This window comes from Delphinus delphis, chromosome 14, assembly GCF_949987515.2.
Source record: "Delphinus delphis chromosome 14, mDelDel1.2, whole genome shotgun sequence".
Lineage (NCBI taxonomy): Eukaryota > Metazoa > Chordata > Mammalia > Artiodactyla > Delphinidae > Delphinus > Delphinus delphis.
Window position 1 is genome coordinate 70,215,859 of NC_082696.1, and position 19,536 is coordinate 70,235,394.

The window sequence follows — 19,536 nt, forward strand, 5'->3', positions numbered from 1 at the left end:
CTTAGTAGTATATTCTAGCTGTGTTACCCAGACTTTAAATGACTGTTGATCTGAGCCAAAAATATATACTTCTCTTCTAATGTCAGATGCTACCTTCTCAGTAGCCTACCCGTAATTGGTTTTCACTCCATTTCCTGCTCACCCTGCCAGCCCTGCCTCTCTACCCCTGTGATTCACCAGCCTTTGGCTGTGCTGCATAGGGCTGGGAGTCCTCGACCGTCCAGTTTCATCCTCCTTGATGGTAGATGTCTTGTCCATTTGTCTGCCATGTTGCCGGATGTTTGGGTTCAAACAAAGTGTATTTGTGATGGTGACATTTCCAAGGTCTATACAGGGTCTACCTCCACAGTTAAAATCATATCTGGGCGGGCTTCCCTGGTGGCGCAGTGGTTGAGAGTCCACCTGCCGATGCAGGGGACACGGGTTCATGTCCCGGTCGGGGAAGATCCCACATGCCGCGGAGCGGCTGGGCCTGTGAGCCATGGCCACTGAGCCTGTGCGTCCAGAGCCTGTGCTCCGCAACAGGAGAGGCCACAACAGTGAGAGGCCCATATACTTCAAAAAAAAAAAAAAAATCATATCTGGGACTCTCATGAGAGGCCTTCCCCCCTAGTCAGCCTAGGGCCTCTTCTTAGATTTACACACAAAGTATGTTTTTGTGAATATGTGACTTTATTTCTTCTTTATTTCTTGCAGTGTCCGTGTTACATATTTTGAAATAAAAAAACTCAATTTCAACTAAAATGAACTCAAATGTGTCTCCTTTTGAAATAGTATCAAGAAATCAGAAACAACCTTGAAATGGTCATCATCTCATGAGTTTTACTCTTTTTTGTTTTCAAGAAAAATAAAGCATTAGCACCCCTCTTCCCAGTGGAGAAAAAGGAAGGGGAGCATATATGCTGCATCTTTACCGATGTATTAGAAAATAGCTTCTCAGAGTAGGTGAACAGCCTAAATGCATTTACAGTAAGTCCCCTACCTATGAACCTTCAAGTCGTGAACTTTCAAAGATGTGAACATGCCCCTATATGCCAGCTCTCGTACTGTACTGCTGTACTTTTCAAGGTACTGTACTGTAAGATTAAAAATGTTTTCTGTATTTTGTGTTTGTTTGTTTTTTATGTATTATTTGTGTGAAAAGTATTATAAACCTATTACAGTACAGTACTCTATAGCTGATTGTGTTAGTTGGGTACCTAGGCTAACGTTGTAGGACTTAACGAACAAATTGGACTTATGAATGTGCTCTCGGAACAGAACTTGTTCGTATGTAGGTGACTTACTGTATTTTTATAAGAGGAAGGAAATAAAACTGCTGAAGTTACTTTAACTTTTTATGTTAACTAATGAGAAAAATGTGGCAGAAAATAGCAAAGCTTATTCAGACTTTTCAAAGACATTGGGACCGGGTACCTTATTCCAAAGGTCATCACCAATGGTCATCCTCACTCTAAGGACTCTGAGGGACCCTCTTATGGAGCAGTAAGCAATTAGTCCAGGTTTTTCATTTATTCCAAGTCTCTCAGAATTAAGACACAAAACGAAAGAATTTTTCCACTGATGCAATATTTATCCAGATTAAGAGAAGCAACTTATTCATCCACTTACTAGACCCTGGGAGGGTACAGAACATGTGGGATGACTCTTAGCAACTGCTGAGCTGATAGAAGAGATTTTGCAGTTCCCACATCTCTCATTGTGCCTGGACATTTGGTTTTCATTGCTCTCTCTGAAATTAGAGAAAGTAATAATGGATCACGACATTTACAGTGTAATTGTAATTACTCCTACCTAGAAATAATGTGCTTACCCATGCTCAGGCCAAAGGACAGTCTCTCTGTCTAATACACAAAAGTGGGCTAGAAGGGTGGGGGGGGCAGCATTACCTCCATACATATGACAGTCATTTTAGAAAAGTTTTAAGTTACAACTTAAACCATTAGACAATAGAATGGAACCAGGAGACAATAAATCCAATAGTTTCAACAACTAGCTATTCTACACCTACTTGTGCAAAACATTGGTATGATACAAAAATTCGTAACACAACAGCCACCCTCAATGAATTTATGATCTGGTAGGAGAAAGAGAAAGAGCAAGTATTCAATAAGTAAGTAAATAAATATTTTAAAACACAAATAACTTTTCTACTAGAAATATAAGCAAAGCGGAACTATTATTTCCAACTTGAAGTATCAGAAGGTCACTGAAGGCTTGAGTGTGAGCATGAAATAAAGCTAAATTGGATGTTCTTTTCCTCCATATGCAGTTTTCCCAAAGTTAAATGGATTCCTTTAATAAGGTAGTGGTGTTATAGAACTAATGCTATTCTCAATATAGTTGATTATGGAATATGGAACAATGCAGATGGTGGGTTATTCAGGATTTGTCTTCCTTTGGCTTTCACCATGAGAACCAGTTCATTGCTCATAAAACTCCTGCAGAAAGCAAACAAGGGAGGGGATGGAGATGAAATTCATTTTGGAACTTGTTAGAAGCATTGGTGAAAGGTTTGGTGGAATTGTAGAAACAGACTCTTTATATATATTCTTTCTTTCACAGAAACCTTGTGAGATTTATATGGTGACCAGAAAGTGGTACGTGTGCTTTGGCTTTCTGGACAAAGGAGTTCTTCAAAGAAGGACTTCGAGAAAAAAATCAAAAATTTCCCCCATTTCATATCAAATATTGTTATATTTTTCCTCTTAAGATTGATTATATAACCCAAACAAACAAGAAACATAGTAAAATATTTTTCAACTAACAGAACACATCAGTATTCACACAAGTAGCAGAATCTATTTTCATGTTAAAATTGATGGATGCTAAATTTAATAATGAAGCAGGTGTGAGCATCAAAAAAAACCTAAAAACAAAAAAATTTTTTAAACCCAAAGAATGACTTTAAAATAATTATTATTACCAAGAAAGGAGTGTGAGTTAAAATAATAAAATCTGCGGTGAATATTTCTGAAGCTCCAGGTTCTAATCGGCCTCCCCCGGCCACCACACACAGATGGTCATCGTATATAAAGATGATTTCAGATATAAGCAGCATGGAGGCTTCCAGAATTTGAGAGCCACTGGAAGATCAGAGATGAAACCCAGTAAGATAGAACTGACTCAAAAAAGAGGACAAAAATGAGGGGAGGAACAATTGTATGGACACTAGTTAAGACTAAAGTTTGGTTGTTTAAACAAATAATTCACAAAAATGAATTCCTCTGTTAGTCACAGACTTGTAGTTTTATTACTTTTAAGGCTTTTTGATGGTTCTGATGCCTCTGGGGCTCCAAGAGACAAATGAAAAATGTCTTTTTATACACTAGGTTGGAAAAACGGAACAAATAATAATGGTGATAATCATAGGTATCAAATCATCGTTGACCGCATACACCGTACGATGTGCTTCATGCAAAACAACATGACAGTTAACGTGCATTGAGCATTATGACGTACAATCACTGATGAAAATTTTTATATGTTTTAACTCATTTATTCCCCACAATGCTATGGTGTAGATTCTATTGTTGTATTTGTTGGATGAATGAGGAATTTGGGATGGATGGTGTCATGCTTTAATCTAAATTTCTTGTGTAAGTCAAATACAATTTCTCTCAACCAGGATTTTGATTGTCCAATGTCAACTCATGTGCCACAGTAGTTTTTAGTCCCCATTTTTTAATAGTGGTAAAATACACATGAAATTTACCATCTTAACCATTTGAAGTGTACAGTTCAGTAGTAAGTACATGAATATTGTTGTACAACCTTCAGAACCCTTCAAATCTTGCAAAACTGAAATCCCATACCCATGAAATAATCCACGGACCCACCATTTTACATTCTGTCTGTATGAACTTGTCTACTCTAGATATTTCATAGAAATGGATTCACACAGTATTTGTCTTTTTGTGATTCACTTATTTCATGTGCCACAGAATTTTTGAAAACATATAAAACTATGCCAATGCAAAAATATTAACAATCATTTTACAAGAAGGTTTTTCATTATTATTACTCCCCAAAAAGGGCAATGACAACTGATGACTTGTGTGTTTTATAATGCCAATGAAACTTATTTTAACTTATTGGTTTTTTGCATTTCTAATAGAGCAAGAAAGGTTATAGGGACTTCCCTGGTGGTCCAGTGGTTAAGACTCCACGCTTCCAATGCAAGGGGCACAGGTTCAATCCCTGGTCGGGGAACTAAGATACCACAGGCTGTTCAGCGCCACCAAAAAAAAAAAAAAAGATCCATCCACCTCACTACAAATAACTCAATTTCGTTTCTTTTTATGGCTGGGTAATATTCCATTGTATATATGTGCCACATCTTTTTTATCCATTCATCTGTCCATCACACTTAGGTTGCTTCCATGTCCTGGCTATTGTAAATAGAGCTGCAATGAACATTGTGGTACATGATTCTTTTTGAATTATGGTTTTCTCAGGGTATAGAGTCTGTCATACAGAGTGAAGTAAGTCAGAAAGAGAAGAACAAATACCGTATGCTAACACATATATATGGAATCTAAAAAACAAACAAAAAAATGATCATGAAGAACCTAGGGGCAAGATGGGAATAAAGACGCAGACCTACTAGAGAATGGACTTGAGGACATGGGGAGGGGGAAGGGTAAGACGGGACAAAGTGAGAGAGTGGCATGGACATGTATACACTACCAAATGTAAAATAGATAGCTAGTGGGAAGCAGCCGCATAGCACAGGGAGATCAGCTCGGTGCTTTGTGACCACCTAGAGGGGTGGGATAGGGAGGGTGGGAGGGAGGGAGACACAAGAAGGAAGAGATATGGGGATATATGTATATGTATAACTGATTCACTTTGTTATAAAGCAGAAACTAACACACCATTGTAAAGCAGTTATACTCCAATAAAGATGCTAAAAAAAAAACAGACAAACAAACAAAAAGAAACATTTTAAATCAACGTGTGCTACCTATGACAGACAAAACACATATCGATAGTAGATATTTAAAATAAAATTTATTAGCACTAAGATATTTGATACATTTTGCATTGTCAGTTTCTCAGGTGAAAAGTTTGTGAGACACACTTTACTATGCTTTATGAAGTAGATGCTATGTGCACTAAGAAATGTATTCCTTAACACTTCTAAGTTTTAATTTTATTTCCTTTCTTTTTTTAATAAGTGGAATACTTTTTGTCAAGTATAGACCCCACAAACCAGATGAGATTAAAAATTATATATTCCCAAGACAAGTAGTCACCAACATTTTGCATTTAAAATTTTATTCTTAAACTAAAAATTGAGACCACCGAAGGCAAATAGAGCCTCCTGTTTTTGTAACCTAGTGGATAATTTTATTGTTAAAAAATATTTTTCTTCCTTCAGAAACGACATTAAGTAGATTGTGGTTTTTTCTTTGTAAAAAGCCTCCTAAGAATGTTACAGGTCAGATTTCAAACTTAAGTTTTTTTCAACAAAGCTCAAATTTTCTGTTCAACATTGTTCTTTCATGACCTCTGATGGTGAAAATGTAAACTGACATTACAAATACTAACAGAAATAATACCACAAATTCCATTTACCTTTTAGTGAAGATCCTTTCCCTTCTTTTCATATTTATTTACTTTGAGAATGTAATGGTATCAATTATTCAACAATACAGAAAGAGTGTTAGACAATTTCCTACCACTTCAAAGCATAAGAAAACCCTCTTATTCAGTCTATAAATCTCTGAATGCATGTGTGCATAGAAAGAACATTTTAATGATATAAAAACTTACTACTGTGACTACTAGCTCTCAAATGGAAATGGAATAAAGTTTCGATAAAATTGAAACAATTATTTTAATTTACAAAATCATCACTCTTCCTAAATCTCTGTATATATGAATAAGGCAGCATAATTGCATATTAAGACCTGAATTATTTGGACTTATTTATTACTTCAAGTTCATTAATAAGATTACTGTCTAGACCTGAGCTCCTCCCTAAAAAGCTTCTACACAGGTAATTTATCTGGCAATATGACCCCAGAGAGCAGGAATAATGAACAGGGGAATAAAAAGAGGAAAGAAGGAAGAGCTGAAATAAGGATGCATTATCAAAATGATTATGGCCAACCTATGCCGGATTCCACAGGCCTTTTAAGAGGCCGCAATGAAATCCATGAAATAAATAGGAGAAGGGAGAATTCCCTGGAGGTCTAGTGGTTAAGACTCTGCACTTCCACTGTAGGGGGCCCAGGTTCGATCCCTGATTGGGGAACTAATCCTGTAAGTTGAGTGGCACAGCCAAAAAAAGAAAGAAAGAAAAAAAAAGGACAAGGATTTTTCAATGGGCTTCCATCCCCCATGGATTTAGTGGCCCTTGGACTTTGACTACCACATACCCACTTGTAGGTTGCACATGTGTGGCACGTCAGTGGGCATTCCACACCTGCACTTGTTGCCAGAAAATGTCCAGGGAAGGAAGCGGAGGCTCACACCTTGGTCAGAGGTGAGGCACTCCCCAGTTGCACCTGCAGAAAGTCTACGAGAACTGATTGTAGAAACTGACTTCAGTTGAATGCAGGGCCAAGAGAATTTTAAGTGATGAACAAAGTGGTCACTGATGCACTAGAACCTTTGCACTACTCAGATTCATGTTTTCTCTCCATTAACTCCTATCTGTCACTGCAAGGTGCTAGCCAGCCACAACTTGTGCAAGAGGGTTTGTGAACTAGCTACCATCCCTGCTGCCACAGCTGGTCCCAAAGCCTTGTTGATAGTCATCAGCTCTCTTCTCCACCAGCGATTCTAAATTTTTCTCACCCGTGGCCAGCATCTCAGCTGATCTAAGGTTGTTTGCCTGGCAGAGGGATCCAGACCTTCTTCCTCTGGGTTGATTTGCTTTGCCTTCATCAGGGAATAGTTGCTGTAAATGCTGATTCACCATTATCACCTGGCACAAAACACCAGGAGATGCTTCAATCAAGCCGATGGCTATTCCTCCCTGCTTCCATCATAGGGCAGTGACCCAGGCTCTTCGCGTCAATAAGGGTAGGTTAGTCTTGCAAATATGCTAACACATGAATTATCTTTTGCTTAATGATCCAGGAACGAGGAGCCCAAAGAGGTGGTAGTTAAGCTCTGTGGAACTCTTTTACTTTGTCCTCTGGTGGCCCTGGTGAACGGCCATAAGGCCCTTTGTGGAAAGATAGGGAGAATGTTTGTAACTATTCTTATGACATTACAGAGTCCTTCCTCAAGGGCACTCACCCTCCCTTTGAACACTTGGTATCTGGGTCTGTTGAAATTAAATAAATCCAGAAATTGGATGAAGGATCTGGATTTTCCATTGTGATAGCTAATGTCAGTATTCCACTCACTAGATCACTTTGTTATACACACACACACACAATCAAGTAATCACTCAATCAGCTGTCCATTGATCTCATCCCTCAAAACACCAGGATTTATTAGCAATTGGCACAAATCCCTGCAGGTCAAGGCACCTGATTGCTACTAAAGACTTCTGCCCATTTCAGTAATCACAACCATCTTGCCTTTGATAGTTTTGTATTGCTACATGGGCTCTGCCATTGAGAAATCTCATAACTGCACTGATACTGGGGAGACTAGTTCCACAACAACATCTCCTGTTAATAACTCTGACCTGTGGAGGACAGACATCACCAAGTTTTTTCACAGATGCTGGCCTCTTCCTCACCAGTGAATTCCTTCTTGCCTTACTGAAGGGAATGTCCTATGAATCCTCCTGGGGAGCAAAGTCAGATGCTAGGTTCTAGATATCACAGATATCTACTCTAACATTCCCATCTCTGTGAGCCTTCTGACATCTTCCTTAGTACTCTGCCAAAGCAATTTTAGCATCTCTACCTCATTTTCCTATTGGCCATTATCACATTCAGGCTTCAAGGAAACATCCCAGCAGTGGACGAGGACCAACGCCAGGTGTTCTCACTAGCATGTTGAACCTCAAGACATGAGTGAGTGTTCCCATGTCAATAACTCCTTATGCAGCCTTATTTTATTCTCCCTACCAGTTCAACACTCTCAAGATTCACTCCTACATGTGTTCCCCTGGTTTCTTTTCGTATATATAACATGGGACCTGCACTTTCTGTAAACTATTTCCTCCCAGAGCAAGGATTATAGTTCTGCGCTCAGAAGATGTCTGAGACCTGACCTGATCACTGGCATGGAGATGGTGAATGGTGGCAGGGCTGGATCCTGAGGAGGACAAGTGTCATCTTGTGAGTTGCCTTCCTCATATGAGGGTCTCTAAGTCTTTGCAGGCTCTTCAGGCAATAGGAGGATGCTCTCTTTTAGCAAAGGGAATGGGACTGCTTCTGCCAGTGAGGAGAGTTCAGGGAAATTGAGAATTCAAGATTCCCAGAATCATTTACCCAAATGTCTCTATTGCTGGTTTCAGGATTTAACTGTTTTCAACCAGGGCCCTAACTCAGGACATCCAAAGAGGCTGTGTCTTCATTCTCCTTTGCACCTATGCTGCAGAAAATGATGATCTCCTCAAATGCTGATAGAGGCCCTTGGCATTTACCATGTGCCTTGAATCGATTTTGGCTGACCTGAGCCAGTCATTTTCCTTATTTCAAAGAATTCAATAAAAATCCAACCATCCTTATAATTACCACTGCCACCATACCATTCAAGTATAACAGTAAGTATATGAGTCAACCCTTCACTTTCCACCTGTACCTACGGCCAACGAACCTCATATAAGAATCGTAGAGCTGTGCTCCATTGGTTATCACCACCCCATTTCCCATTAGCAGTGGGATCTTCATTGCCATCTGACTGTTGAGTTACTCAGTTCCTAAATCCCATCCTAATGGTCCATTTTCCAGGGCTAATCCTGATCTATCTATCTTTCCTAGTGTTTGCCTGAAAGCAGAACATGAGACAGAGCTCTGCATGAGAGTAATTTACTCAGGAGTGGGTTGCCAAGTAGCAGTAGCCATGAACAAGGAGAATGACGTAGAGAAGGATGGAAAGCCAATACCAGAATGTGCTATCAAGTTGGTCTCTGTTGTGAACAACTGGCTCTGGATCACAGAGGACATCGTGATTAGTCTTATGAAACGAGTATCAACACTGTCCAGGGCCAGTAAGGGGAATCGTTTGTTCATCAGCTCCAGCCCCCACTGATCAAGCTTGGGCCTGCAGAGATTAAATCCCCCACTTCTAAGTTGCAAATGTTGAGTGCTGAATGGTTACCCTCAAGGATCAGAGAAGCCCCACGGATCAGAAAGCAAGCAGTTCACACTGCAAGCTCCAGGCAGGCACACGGACGAGCTACACCTGTGTGTAGCTAGTGACAGCCTGAATGGCAGTGGTCCCAGTAGCTGTGGCGAGAGTAAAAAACGAGGCCAAGAAGATCTGAGGCTACTACATATGTGTGAATTAGTGGGAAGGAGGCTGAATTTGCAAAAGGCTTCCTAGTAGGGATGGGTGGAGAAAGCTTCCTAGAGGAAATGAGGGCTAAATTGAAACCTAAACCACCTAAAGGATGAGTAGAAGTCAGCAAGGGTTGATAAAGAGGAGACAGGCCATTTTCAGTGAGAAAGAAGCTTCCTCCATCTTCTCAGAGGTTGAGGTGGCTTCTGATGTTTTCCAACCACACCCTACTTCTTCTACAATAGCAGTGGTCATACAGAATTGCAATTGTCCGATCACTTATCTGCCCCACTAGACCAAAGACTCTGTTAGGGCAGGGATTATGACTGTCTTCGCCCATGGAGCACATATTAGAAACAAAAGTATAAACTTAATTGAATTGTCTTGTAGATTGTAAAGATTAAGTGAAGTAATGCATGCACAGCTCCTAACAACTAAAGTGCTCAGTAAATAGTAGCTTTTAAAAATCTCTATTATTATTCAAATCTTTATCATAGGGCACAGTTCTGGCATGTACACATTTGTATCGCAATAAACACCTGCTGAAAGAAAAGTTCAGGCCGGACATGATGAGGTCCTTAACTATGTCTGCCAGCAGCAACGCTTTCAACTGCTGTCGCTTTTACATTTTGTAACCTAAATGCTGTCCTCTGAAACTCCAACGTGCGTTGTGTTCTTATTTTTTTAGAGGAAGGAATAGCAAAAATAAAATAAAAATCCAAGAAAGTAATTGTAAGATGCCGCTGTAGAATGGGGGGAAAGGAGGGGTAATGGGAAACCATAGCGATGTTCTGATATGGGTAGGACTTGGGGTGTGTCTGTGTATTTTCAATTTCTTGTCCACTAGATGGTGGAACAGAGTCCCTATCCTGGCAACAGAGTTCTTCATAAAAGGTTACAGGTTCTCTCAAAACGCCCACGCAGGGCTTTGCACGTGAAGGAAATCACCCAATAAGTTAATTTTTTTCAAGGCTTCCGCTTGTAAAGCAGAAAGCCGAAACGACACAGGAGGCAACTGTTAGGGAGAGGAGAGAAGGGATGAGAAATGCGGAAAGACAAGGAGCAGGGGAGCTAAACTACATTTCCCAGGAAGCCACGGGCGCACCTGCCACACCCACCACGCCTGTTACGGCGCTCGCGACCCTGTCGTCCATCCACCACCCCAAGGAGCACAGAGAAGGGCACGGAGTCTTCACTGGTGCAGCAGCGGCGGCGGCTCCAACCCGCCAGATCGTCCTGCTGAGCCACGACCACTCCACCCCGCGCTTGTAGAGCCGAAGAGACACTCACCGCTGCCCCTCTGTTCCCGCGAGCCACGTGACCAGCTCGGGTCATGTGACTCCAGAGCCTGGCGGCTGACGTCAGTTACCCTGGCAACTGCTGGGCCCCCCCTCAGACCGTCCGGGAAAGCGGGGAATTCAGAAGCAAAGGTAGGTGAGGCGTGGATACTTGCTTTCCACTCGGTTCAGCGGGGCCCAGACTGTGCTCAGACCCGCTGCTCAGGGCTTTAGTTTCGGGTCACTCCCTTCCTCCACCCTGGCTCCGCTGCGGGCGCGTCTTTGTCTTCCCGCCGACTCCGGAGCCCGCGCTTCCTGGGGCCTGGGACCCTCTGAGTGGGACTCGCATTTGACCCACAATTTGGGGCGAAGACCTTAACCGCCCACACACTGAACTGAACAGAAATGAAAATGAGGGGGAGGAGGTGTTACCGCGCAGGCTGAGCAAAGTATTGACCAGATCTCCACACCTCCCGCCTCCACGAAAGGAAGCTGAGGTCGGAGCTGCCTCATGGAGTTACGGTCCAGAAGCTGACGCAGATCCGAAGTTGGGTTCTTTAGGGAGACTGGGGAGAGTTGAGCATTGCAAGTCACCGTTGCGTAGTTTTTGTTGACCTTCCTTCCGTCCAAGAGAAACATAATTTGTTCTAATTTGCTCCATTAACTTTGTTTTAGGTAGATTCTGAGTCTTAAGGTATTAATCCAGAAATTTGTATCTGGAAACGCCCCCATATCAGGAAACAGTCTATTTTTCAAAACTTTTTAATATGGATTGATAAATAACTAGTTGAATGATAAGATGGCACAAACTCTGTCGTGCGCTTTGCAAAAGGGAAACAGTCTTTTGGATTTGCTAGTTTTTACTTTTTAAAAGTTTCCTTGAGAAGCCCTGGTTTATTTAAGGGATGTTAAATAACACACACACACACACACACACACACACACACACACACACACACGCTAATATGCATAGATTTAGGAAATATTCTCGAGGCCACTTTTTAAAAACTGTATGTTAAGAATGAAAATGTAATTCTCAACTCTAAGTCAAACTGTGAAAGTTGCTTTTTCAAATCAGTTTTATTAATGAATTAAAAATCTCACGTCCAATTTACTGGTCAGTAATTGTGTGTATATGCTAAATCATAAGAGAAATGTCTGAAGTTCAAGGCTGACGGTTTTTATGATGTGATTTGGATTTCCTTAAAGGATGTTTATTATCTCTTGCCATTTAGTGTTTCCAGTGTTGTAAATACTTTGGAATGTTTACTTTGGGAAGGGAAAATTATTGATAATGGCCCACTATTCCAAAGAAGAGCTGGATGAAGAGTTTGAACAGTTCATGAAAGAGGTAAGTTTATATTTTTAAAAGCTATATTGTAAATAGTCCTACAAGAAACTCATTCTTCTAGGATGCAATCAGCCTATCATCAAGCTCTGTCACCTGTTTCCAAAATATATCTATCATCCCTCTAGTTCTCTCCCTTTTCACTGCAGTTTACCTAATCCAGGACACCATCATCTCACTAGGCTACTGCAACAGTTCCCACGTACTGTCCAAGCGTTCCTTCACCACACGGCTGCCAGCGTGGTTTGTGACATAAATCAGACTCTGTTACTCCCAATGGAAAACACTATTGGCCTCCCATCACATACAGAGTAAAATCCAGACTCCTTTCTGTGGCTTACAAAACCCTGGATGATTTTGCTCATGCCCACCTCACTGACTATACACTGCTCTTCCCCCTTTTCCATTCATGCCTTTTTTCTCCTCCAGACACGCCAAGCTCATTTCACATTAGGAGCTTTTACTGTTCCCTCTGCCAATAATGCTGTCTATTCCTCTATCCTTTACCTGGATGGTGAAGATCTCTTTTTAAAATTACCTAAGAGAGGTTTTTTCCTGTTGATCCAGTAAAAAAGTAACTACCAAGTTCCTTCTTATACCATGTACTTAATTTTCCATGTAGCTCATTCTCCATGTAGCTCTTAGAACCATTCATTATTTCACTTGTTTAGCTCTCTTTTCTGCCTCCCTTAAGAATGAATGGTCTTTGACATGACAGCTGTATTTTTTTTATTTAAGTATAGTTCATGTACAATATTATATTAGTTCAAACAGTGATTCAATTTTTATAGATTATACTCCATTTAAAGTTATTATAAAATACTGACTGTACTCCCTGTGCTGCATGATATATACTTGTAGCTTATTTATTTTATTCATAGTAGTTTGTGCATTTTAATCCCTACTCCTACCCCTATTTCGCCCCGCCTCCTTTCTCTCTTCCCACTGGTACCCACTAGTTTGTTGTCTATATCTGGGTCTGTTTTCTGCTTTGTTATATTCATTTGTTTTATTTTTTTAGATTCCACATATAAGTGATAACATACAGTATTTGTTCTTCTCTGACTTATTTCACTAAGCATAGTACCCTCCAGGTCCATCCATGCTGTTTCAAATGACAAAATTTTATTCTTTCTATGGTTAAGTAACATTCCATCATATATCTGTATACCACACCTTCTTTATCCATTCATCTATTGATGAACACTTCCATATCTTTGATAGTGTAAATAATGCTGCTATGAACATTGGGATGCATTTGTCTTTTCCAATTAGTGTTTTTGTGTTCTTAGGATATATACGCAGGAGTGGAATCACTGGATCATATAGTAGTTCTGTTTTTAGTTTTTTGAGGAACCTCCATACTGTTTCCATAGTGGCTGTACCAATTTACATTCCCACCAACGGTGTACAAGGGTTCCATTTTCTCTACATCCTCACCAGCATTTGCTATTTGTAGCCATTCTGACAGGTGTGAGGTGATACCTATTTGGGGTTTTGATTTACATTTCCCTGATGATTAACAATGTTGAGCATCTTTTCATGTGCCTGTTGGCCATGTGTATATCTTGTGCCCATTTTTTAATCAGGTTGGGTTTTTTTGTTTGTTTGTTTTTTGATATTAACCCCTTATTGGTCATATGATATGCAATTGTTTTCTCCCGTACTATAGGTTCTTTTCATTTTATCGATGGTTTCCTTTACTGTGCAAAAGCTTTTAAGTTTGATTAGGTCCCATATGTTTAGTTTTGCTTTTGTTTCCTTTGCCTTAGGAGACAGATCCAAAAAAATATTGCTACAATTTATGTCAGAGTGTTCTGCCTATGTTTTCTTCTAGGAGTTTTATGGTTTCAGGTTTTTGTTTTTTTTTTTGCGGTACGCAGGCCTCTCACTGTTGTGGCCTCTCCCATTGCGGAGCGCAGGCTCAGCGGCCATGACTCACGGGCCCAGCCACTCTGCGGCACGTGGGATCTTCCCAGACCGGGGCACGAACCCGTGTCCCCTGCATCAGCAGGTGGACTCTCAACCACTGCGCCACCAGGGAAGCCCAGGTTCAGGTTTTATACTTAGGTCTTTACTCCATTTTGAGTTTATTTTTGTATTGATATATGGTGTGCGAAAATGTTCTAATTTCATTCTTTTACATGTAGCTATCCAGTTTTCCCAGCACCACTTACTTCAATAAGAGACTGTCTTTTTTCCAATGTAAATTCTTGCCTTCTTTGTTGTAGATTAATTGACCATAAGTGCACGGGTTTATTTCTGGGCTCTCTATTCTGTTCTGTTGATGGATGTGTTGGTTTTTGTGTTGTGATTACTGGAGCTTCCTAGTATAGTCTGAAGTGAGGGAGCTGAAGTCAGGGAGCTTAATAGCTTTAGCTTTGTTCTTTTTTCTCAACATTGCTTTGGCTTTTCAGGGTCTTTAGTTGTTCCGTATAAATTTTAGGATTATTTGTTCTAGTTCTGTGAAAAATGTCGTACATGTTTTGACAGGTATTGCATTAAATCCGTAGCTTGCTTTGGGTAGCATGGACATTTTAACAATATCAATTCTTCCAATCCATGGACACGAGCTATCTTGCCATTTCATTGTATCACCCTCAGTTTCCTTCATCAATGTTTTATAGTTTTCAGACTGAGTTTTTCACCTCCTTGATTAAGTTTATTCCTATGTATTTTATTCTTTTGGATGTGATTTTAAAAAGGATGGTTTTCTTACTCTTTCTGATAGTTCATTATGAGTGTATAGAAAAGCAACAGATTTCTGTATATTAATCTTGTATCCTACAAAGCTGCTGAATCCATTTATTAATTCTGAGAGTTTTTTGGTGAAGACTTTAGGGTTTTCTATAGGTAGTATCATGCCATCTGCAAATACTGACAGCTTTACATCTTCCCTTTCAATTTGGAAGCCTTTTATTTCTTTTCATGTCTGATTGCTCTGACTAGGACTTCCAATACTTTATTAAATAGAAGTGGTGAGAGTGGGCATCCTTATCTTGTTCCCTGATTTTAGAGGAAGCGCTTTCAGTTTTTCACCAATGAATATGATGTTAGCTGTGGGTTTGTCATAAATGACCTTTTTTACGTTGCGATATGTGTTTAGATACCAACTTTGATGAGAGTTTTTGTCATGAATGGATATTGAATTTTGTCAAATGCTTTCTCTGTATTTATTGAGATGATCATGTGACTTGTTAATGTGGTGTATCACATTGATTGACTTGCAAATATTGAACCATCTTTGCATCCCTAGAGTAAGTCCTACTTGATCATGGTGTATGATTCTTTTTATATATTGTTGAATTAAGTTTGTTGAGGATTTCTGCATCTATATTCATCAGAGATATCAGCCTGCAGTTTTCTTTTTTTGTAGTGTCTTTGTCTGTTTCTAATATCAGGATAATGTGACCTTGTAGAATGAATTTGGGAGTGTCCTCTCTTCTGTTTTTTGGAATAGATTGAGAAGGATATTAGCTTTTTATATGTTTGGTGGAATTCTCCTGTGAAGCTATCCTGGACTTCCGTTTGCTGGAAGTTTCTGATTACTAATTTAATTATACTACTAGTGATTGGTCTGTTCACATTGTCTGTGTCTTCCTGATTCAGTTTTGGAAGATTGTATGTTTTTAGAAATTAATCCATTTCTTAGGTTGTCCAATTTGTTGACATGTAACTGTTTGTAGTATTGTCTTATGATTTTATTACCTGTGATATTGGTTGTTAGTTCTCCTCTTTCTTTTTTATTTTGTTTGTTTGGGTCCTCTTTTTTCTTGATGAACCCCTGGCTAAAGGCTTATCAATTTTCTTAATTTTGTGGGGGACTTCCCTGCCTGGTGGAGCAGTGGATAAGACTCCACACTCCCAATGTGGAGGGCTCGGGTTTGATCCCTGTTCAGGGAACTAGATACCACATGCATCCTGCAACTAGGGATTCACATGCCATAACTAGGGAGCCTGCATGCCGTGACTAAGGAGCCTGTGAGCCACAACTAAGGAGCCCATGAGCTGCACCTAAGGAGCTGGCAAGCTGAAACTAAGGAGCCCTGGAGCCACAGCTGAGGAGCCCACGTGCTTCAACTAAGGAGCCTGTGACTACAACTGGGGAGCCTGCCTGCTACAACTAAGATGCCATGCAACCAAAAAAAAAAAAAAAAAAATTCTTTATTATTTCAAAAAACCAGCTCTTGGTTTCATTGATTTTTAAAATTTATTTTATTTTTTTGGTCTCTATTTATTTCCTCTCTGGTAGTTATTATTTCCTTTCTTCTGCTGACTTTGAACTTTGTTCTTCTTTTTCTAATTCCTTTGGATGGTAGGTTATGTTGTTTGTTTGAGATTTTTCTTGTTTCTTAAAGTAGGCCTGTATCACTGTAAACATTCCTCTTAGAACTGCTTTTGCTACATCCCATAATTTCAGAAAGTTGTGTTTTTATTTTCATTTGTCTTAAGGTATTTTCTGATTTCCTCTTTGATTTCTTCATTGACCCATTGTGTTTTTAGTAGCATGTCATTTAGTCTCCACATGTTTGTGTTTTTCCCATTTTTCTTCCTATAATTGATATCTAGTTTATACCATGGTGATCGGAAAAAATGCTTGATATAATTTCTGTCCTCTTAAATTCGTTGAGACTTTTTTGTGGCCTAGAATGTGGTCTGCCCTAGAGAATGTTCTATGTTCACTTGAAAATAATGTGTATTCTGCTGGTTTTGGATGGAATATCCTGTAGATATCTATTAGTCCATCTGGTCTAATTTGTCATTTAAGGCCAGTGTTACCTTACTGATTTTCTGTCTGGATGATCTGTCCATCTGTCCAATTGGGTATTAACATTCCCTACTACTTTTGTATTATTGCCAGTTTCTCCATTTATAGCTGTTAACATTTGCTTTATATATTTAGATGCTCCTATATTAGTTGCATATATTTTAATGAATGTTATATCCTCTTTTGTATTGATCCCTGTATCATTATACAATGCCCTACTTGCCTTTTGTTATAGACTTTGTTTTAAAGTCTGTTTCGTCTGATATGAGTATTGCTACCCCAGCTGTCTTGTTTCCATTTGCATGAAATAACTTCTTCTAGCCCCTCACTTTCAGTCTGTGTGTGTCTTTATCTCTGGAGCGAGCCTCTTATAAGCAGCATATAGATGGGTCTTGTTTTTTTGTCCAATCAGCCACCCTATGTCTTTTGAGTGGAGCATTTAGTCCATTCACATTTAAAGCAATTATTGATAGGTATGTTCGTACTGCCATTTTGTTACTCTTTTCTGGTTTTTGTACTTATTCTCTGTTCTTTTCTCCTTCTTTTTGTTTCTTCCCCTGTGATTTGATGATTTTCTTTAGTGGTATGCTTGTGCTCCTTTCTCTCCAGTTTTTGTGTGTCCATTATTGGGTTTGTATTTCTGGTTACCATGGGGTTCATATATGTTGATCTATGGTTATATCCACTTGTTTTAAACTTGTTTCATTTAAGTTCAAACACATTCTAAAAGTTCTACATTTTTTTCTCCCTTCCCCAACATTTTGTGTTTTTGTGTCATATTTTACATCTTCATGTTTATCCCTTACCTTTTTATTATAGTTACAGCTGATTATACAGTTTTTGTCTTTGAATCTTTGTACTAGCTTATTTAAGTGGTTGATCCACAGCCTTTACTATATATTTGTCATTATTAGTGGGGTTTTTCTTTTCCTATACATGTCTACTTCTTGTTGTAGCATTTTCTTTTCCACTGAGAGAAGACCCTTTAACATTTCCTTTAGGGTCAATTTAGTATTGATGAACTCTTCTAGTCTTTGCTTGTTTGAGAAGTTTTTCATCTGTCCTTTAATTCCAAATTATAATTTTGGTGGTAGAGTATCCTAGGTTTTAGGTTTTTCCCTTTTGCACCTTAAATATATCATGCCGTTCCCTTCTGGCCTGCAAAGTTTCTGCAGAAAAATCAGCTGATAGCTTTTGGGGGGTGGGGTTCACTTGTATGCGACTCTTTGTTTTTCTCTTGCTGCCTTTAGAATAATCTCTTTAACTTTTAACATTTTAATAACACTTTAATCGTGATATGTCTTGGTGTGGGTCTATTTGGATTCATTTTATTTGGGACTCTCTGTGCCTCCTGTACCTGGATATCTGATTACTTACTCAGGTTCAAGAAGTTTTCAGCCATAATTTCATCAAATAAATTTTCAACTCCTTTCTCTCTGAGTTCTCCATCTGGGACACCTATAATATGAATGTTGGTACACTTGATGGTATCTCAGAGTTCCCTTAAATTGTTTTCATTTTTTAAATGTGTTTTTTTTTCATGTCTGATTGGGTGATTTCCATTATTCTGTCTTCCAGATCACTTATGCATTCTTCTGTATCACCTAGTCTGCTGTTAATTCGTTCTAGTGTGTTTTTCATTACAGTTGTATTCTTCACTTCTGGCTGGTTCTTTTATATTTTCTAATTTCTTGTTAAAATACTCACTGTGTTCATCTATTCCTTTTTCAGCATTCTTATTAGTAATGCTTTGAACTTCTTATCTGGTAAATTATTTATCTCTGTTTCATTAGTTGTTTTTCTTGTTCTTTTGTTTGAAACAAGTTCTTCTGTCCTCTCATTTTGTTTAACTTTCTCTGTCTCTATGAAATTAAGTGAAACAGTTACCTATCCCCATCTTGAAGGGGTGCCCCTTTGTGGGAGTGTCCCTGTGCAGTCTGCACGTGCCTGGTGGCTTTGATGGGAGAGCTGGATCTGACGTAAGCAGGAGCTGTGTCTTTCTCCAGGGTGTGCTGGCAGCTATCACTTTGGTAAGAGGTGGGACTGGAGACAAAGGGGCTCAAGGCAGAGCCAGGTGTGAGCCAGGGCTTCTCCTCACTCAGTGGCCAACACCACCCTATAAGGGGTGGGAGTGAGTCCCAAGGTGCTGGAGCAGAAGCCCTGAGGGTTGGGTCCCAGCTGGTTCTGTTCCCTATAAGCATGTACTCTTTCCTCTCCTAGCATTGTCACATTGTCATCTTTGCCCCAGAGAGGAGTAGTGCTGGAGCAAGAGGGGCTGGAGTAGGGGTTTGGCTTGGGCCAGGCCTTGTGCCAGGGTGGTCATAGGAAACCAGCCAGAGTCCCGTGCAGTTTCATTCTGCTGCTTCCACCTTGTTTCGGGAGTAAGGAAATATGTGCACACTCTTCACGAGCAGAGTCTCGGTTTCTTACAGCCCCACTGTCGGTCCCACTGGTTTTATAACCAGCTATGGGGACTCATCTTCCCAGTGGCAGACCCCAGGGCTGTGGCCCCCAATATGTGGTTCTAGCCACCTACTCCCCAGAGTGGGTTTCCAAGCCTTTTAATCCCCTTCCTTTTCTGTGTCCCTTCCCTGGGGAACAGGTCCTGACCTGATCACTTTTCTTCCCTTCCTACCCGATTCCATATGTCTTTCTTACAGCTTGTTCTACTTAACGTAACAATTTCAAGGTTCATTTATGTTGTCATATCTATCAGTACCTCATTC

At 39.8% G+C, this 19,536-nt stretch overlaps 1 protein-coding gene across 1 annotated transcript in view; it reads left to right on the plus strand.

Moving 5' to 3' along the window:
- Positions 1–10,812: 10,812 nt before the first annotated feature.
- Positions 10,813–19,536, plus strand: part of CEP162 (centrosomal protein 162) — a 91,105-nt gene continuing 82,381 nt past the window's right edge. The window contains exons 1-2 of the mRNA XM_060030271.1: positions 10,813–10,847; positions 11,930–12,045. Of these exons, the coding sequence (XP_059886254.1) occupies positions 11,989–12,045 (57 nt within the window). The 5' untranslated portion in view covers positions 10,813–10,847; positions 11,930–11,988. The remainder of the gene's footprint in view (positions 10,848–11,929; positions 12,046–19,536) is intronic.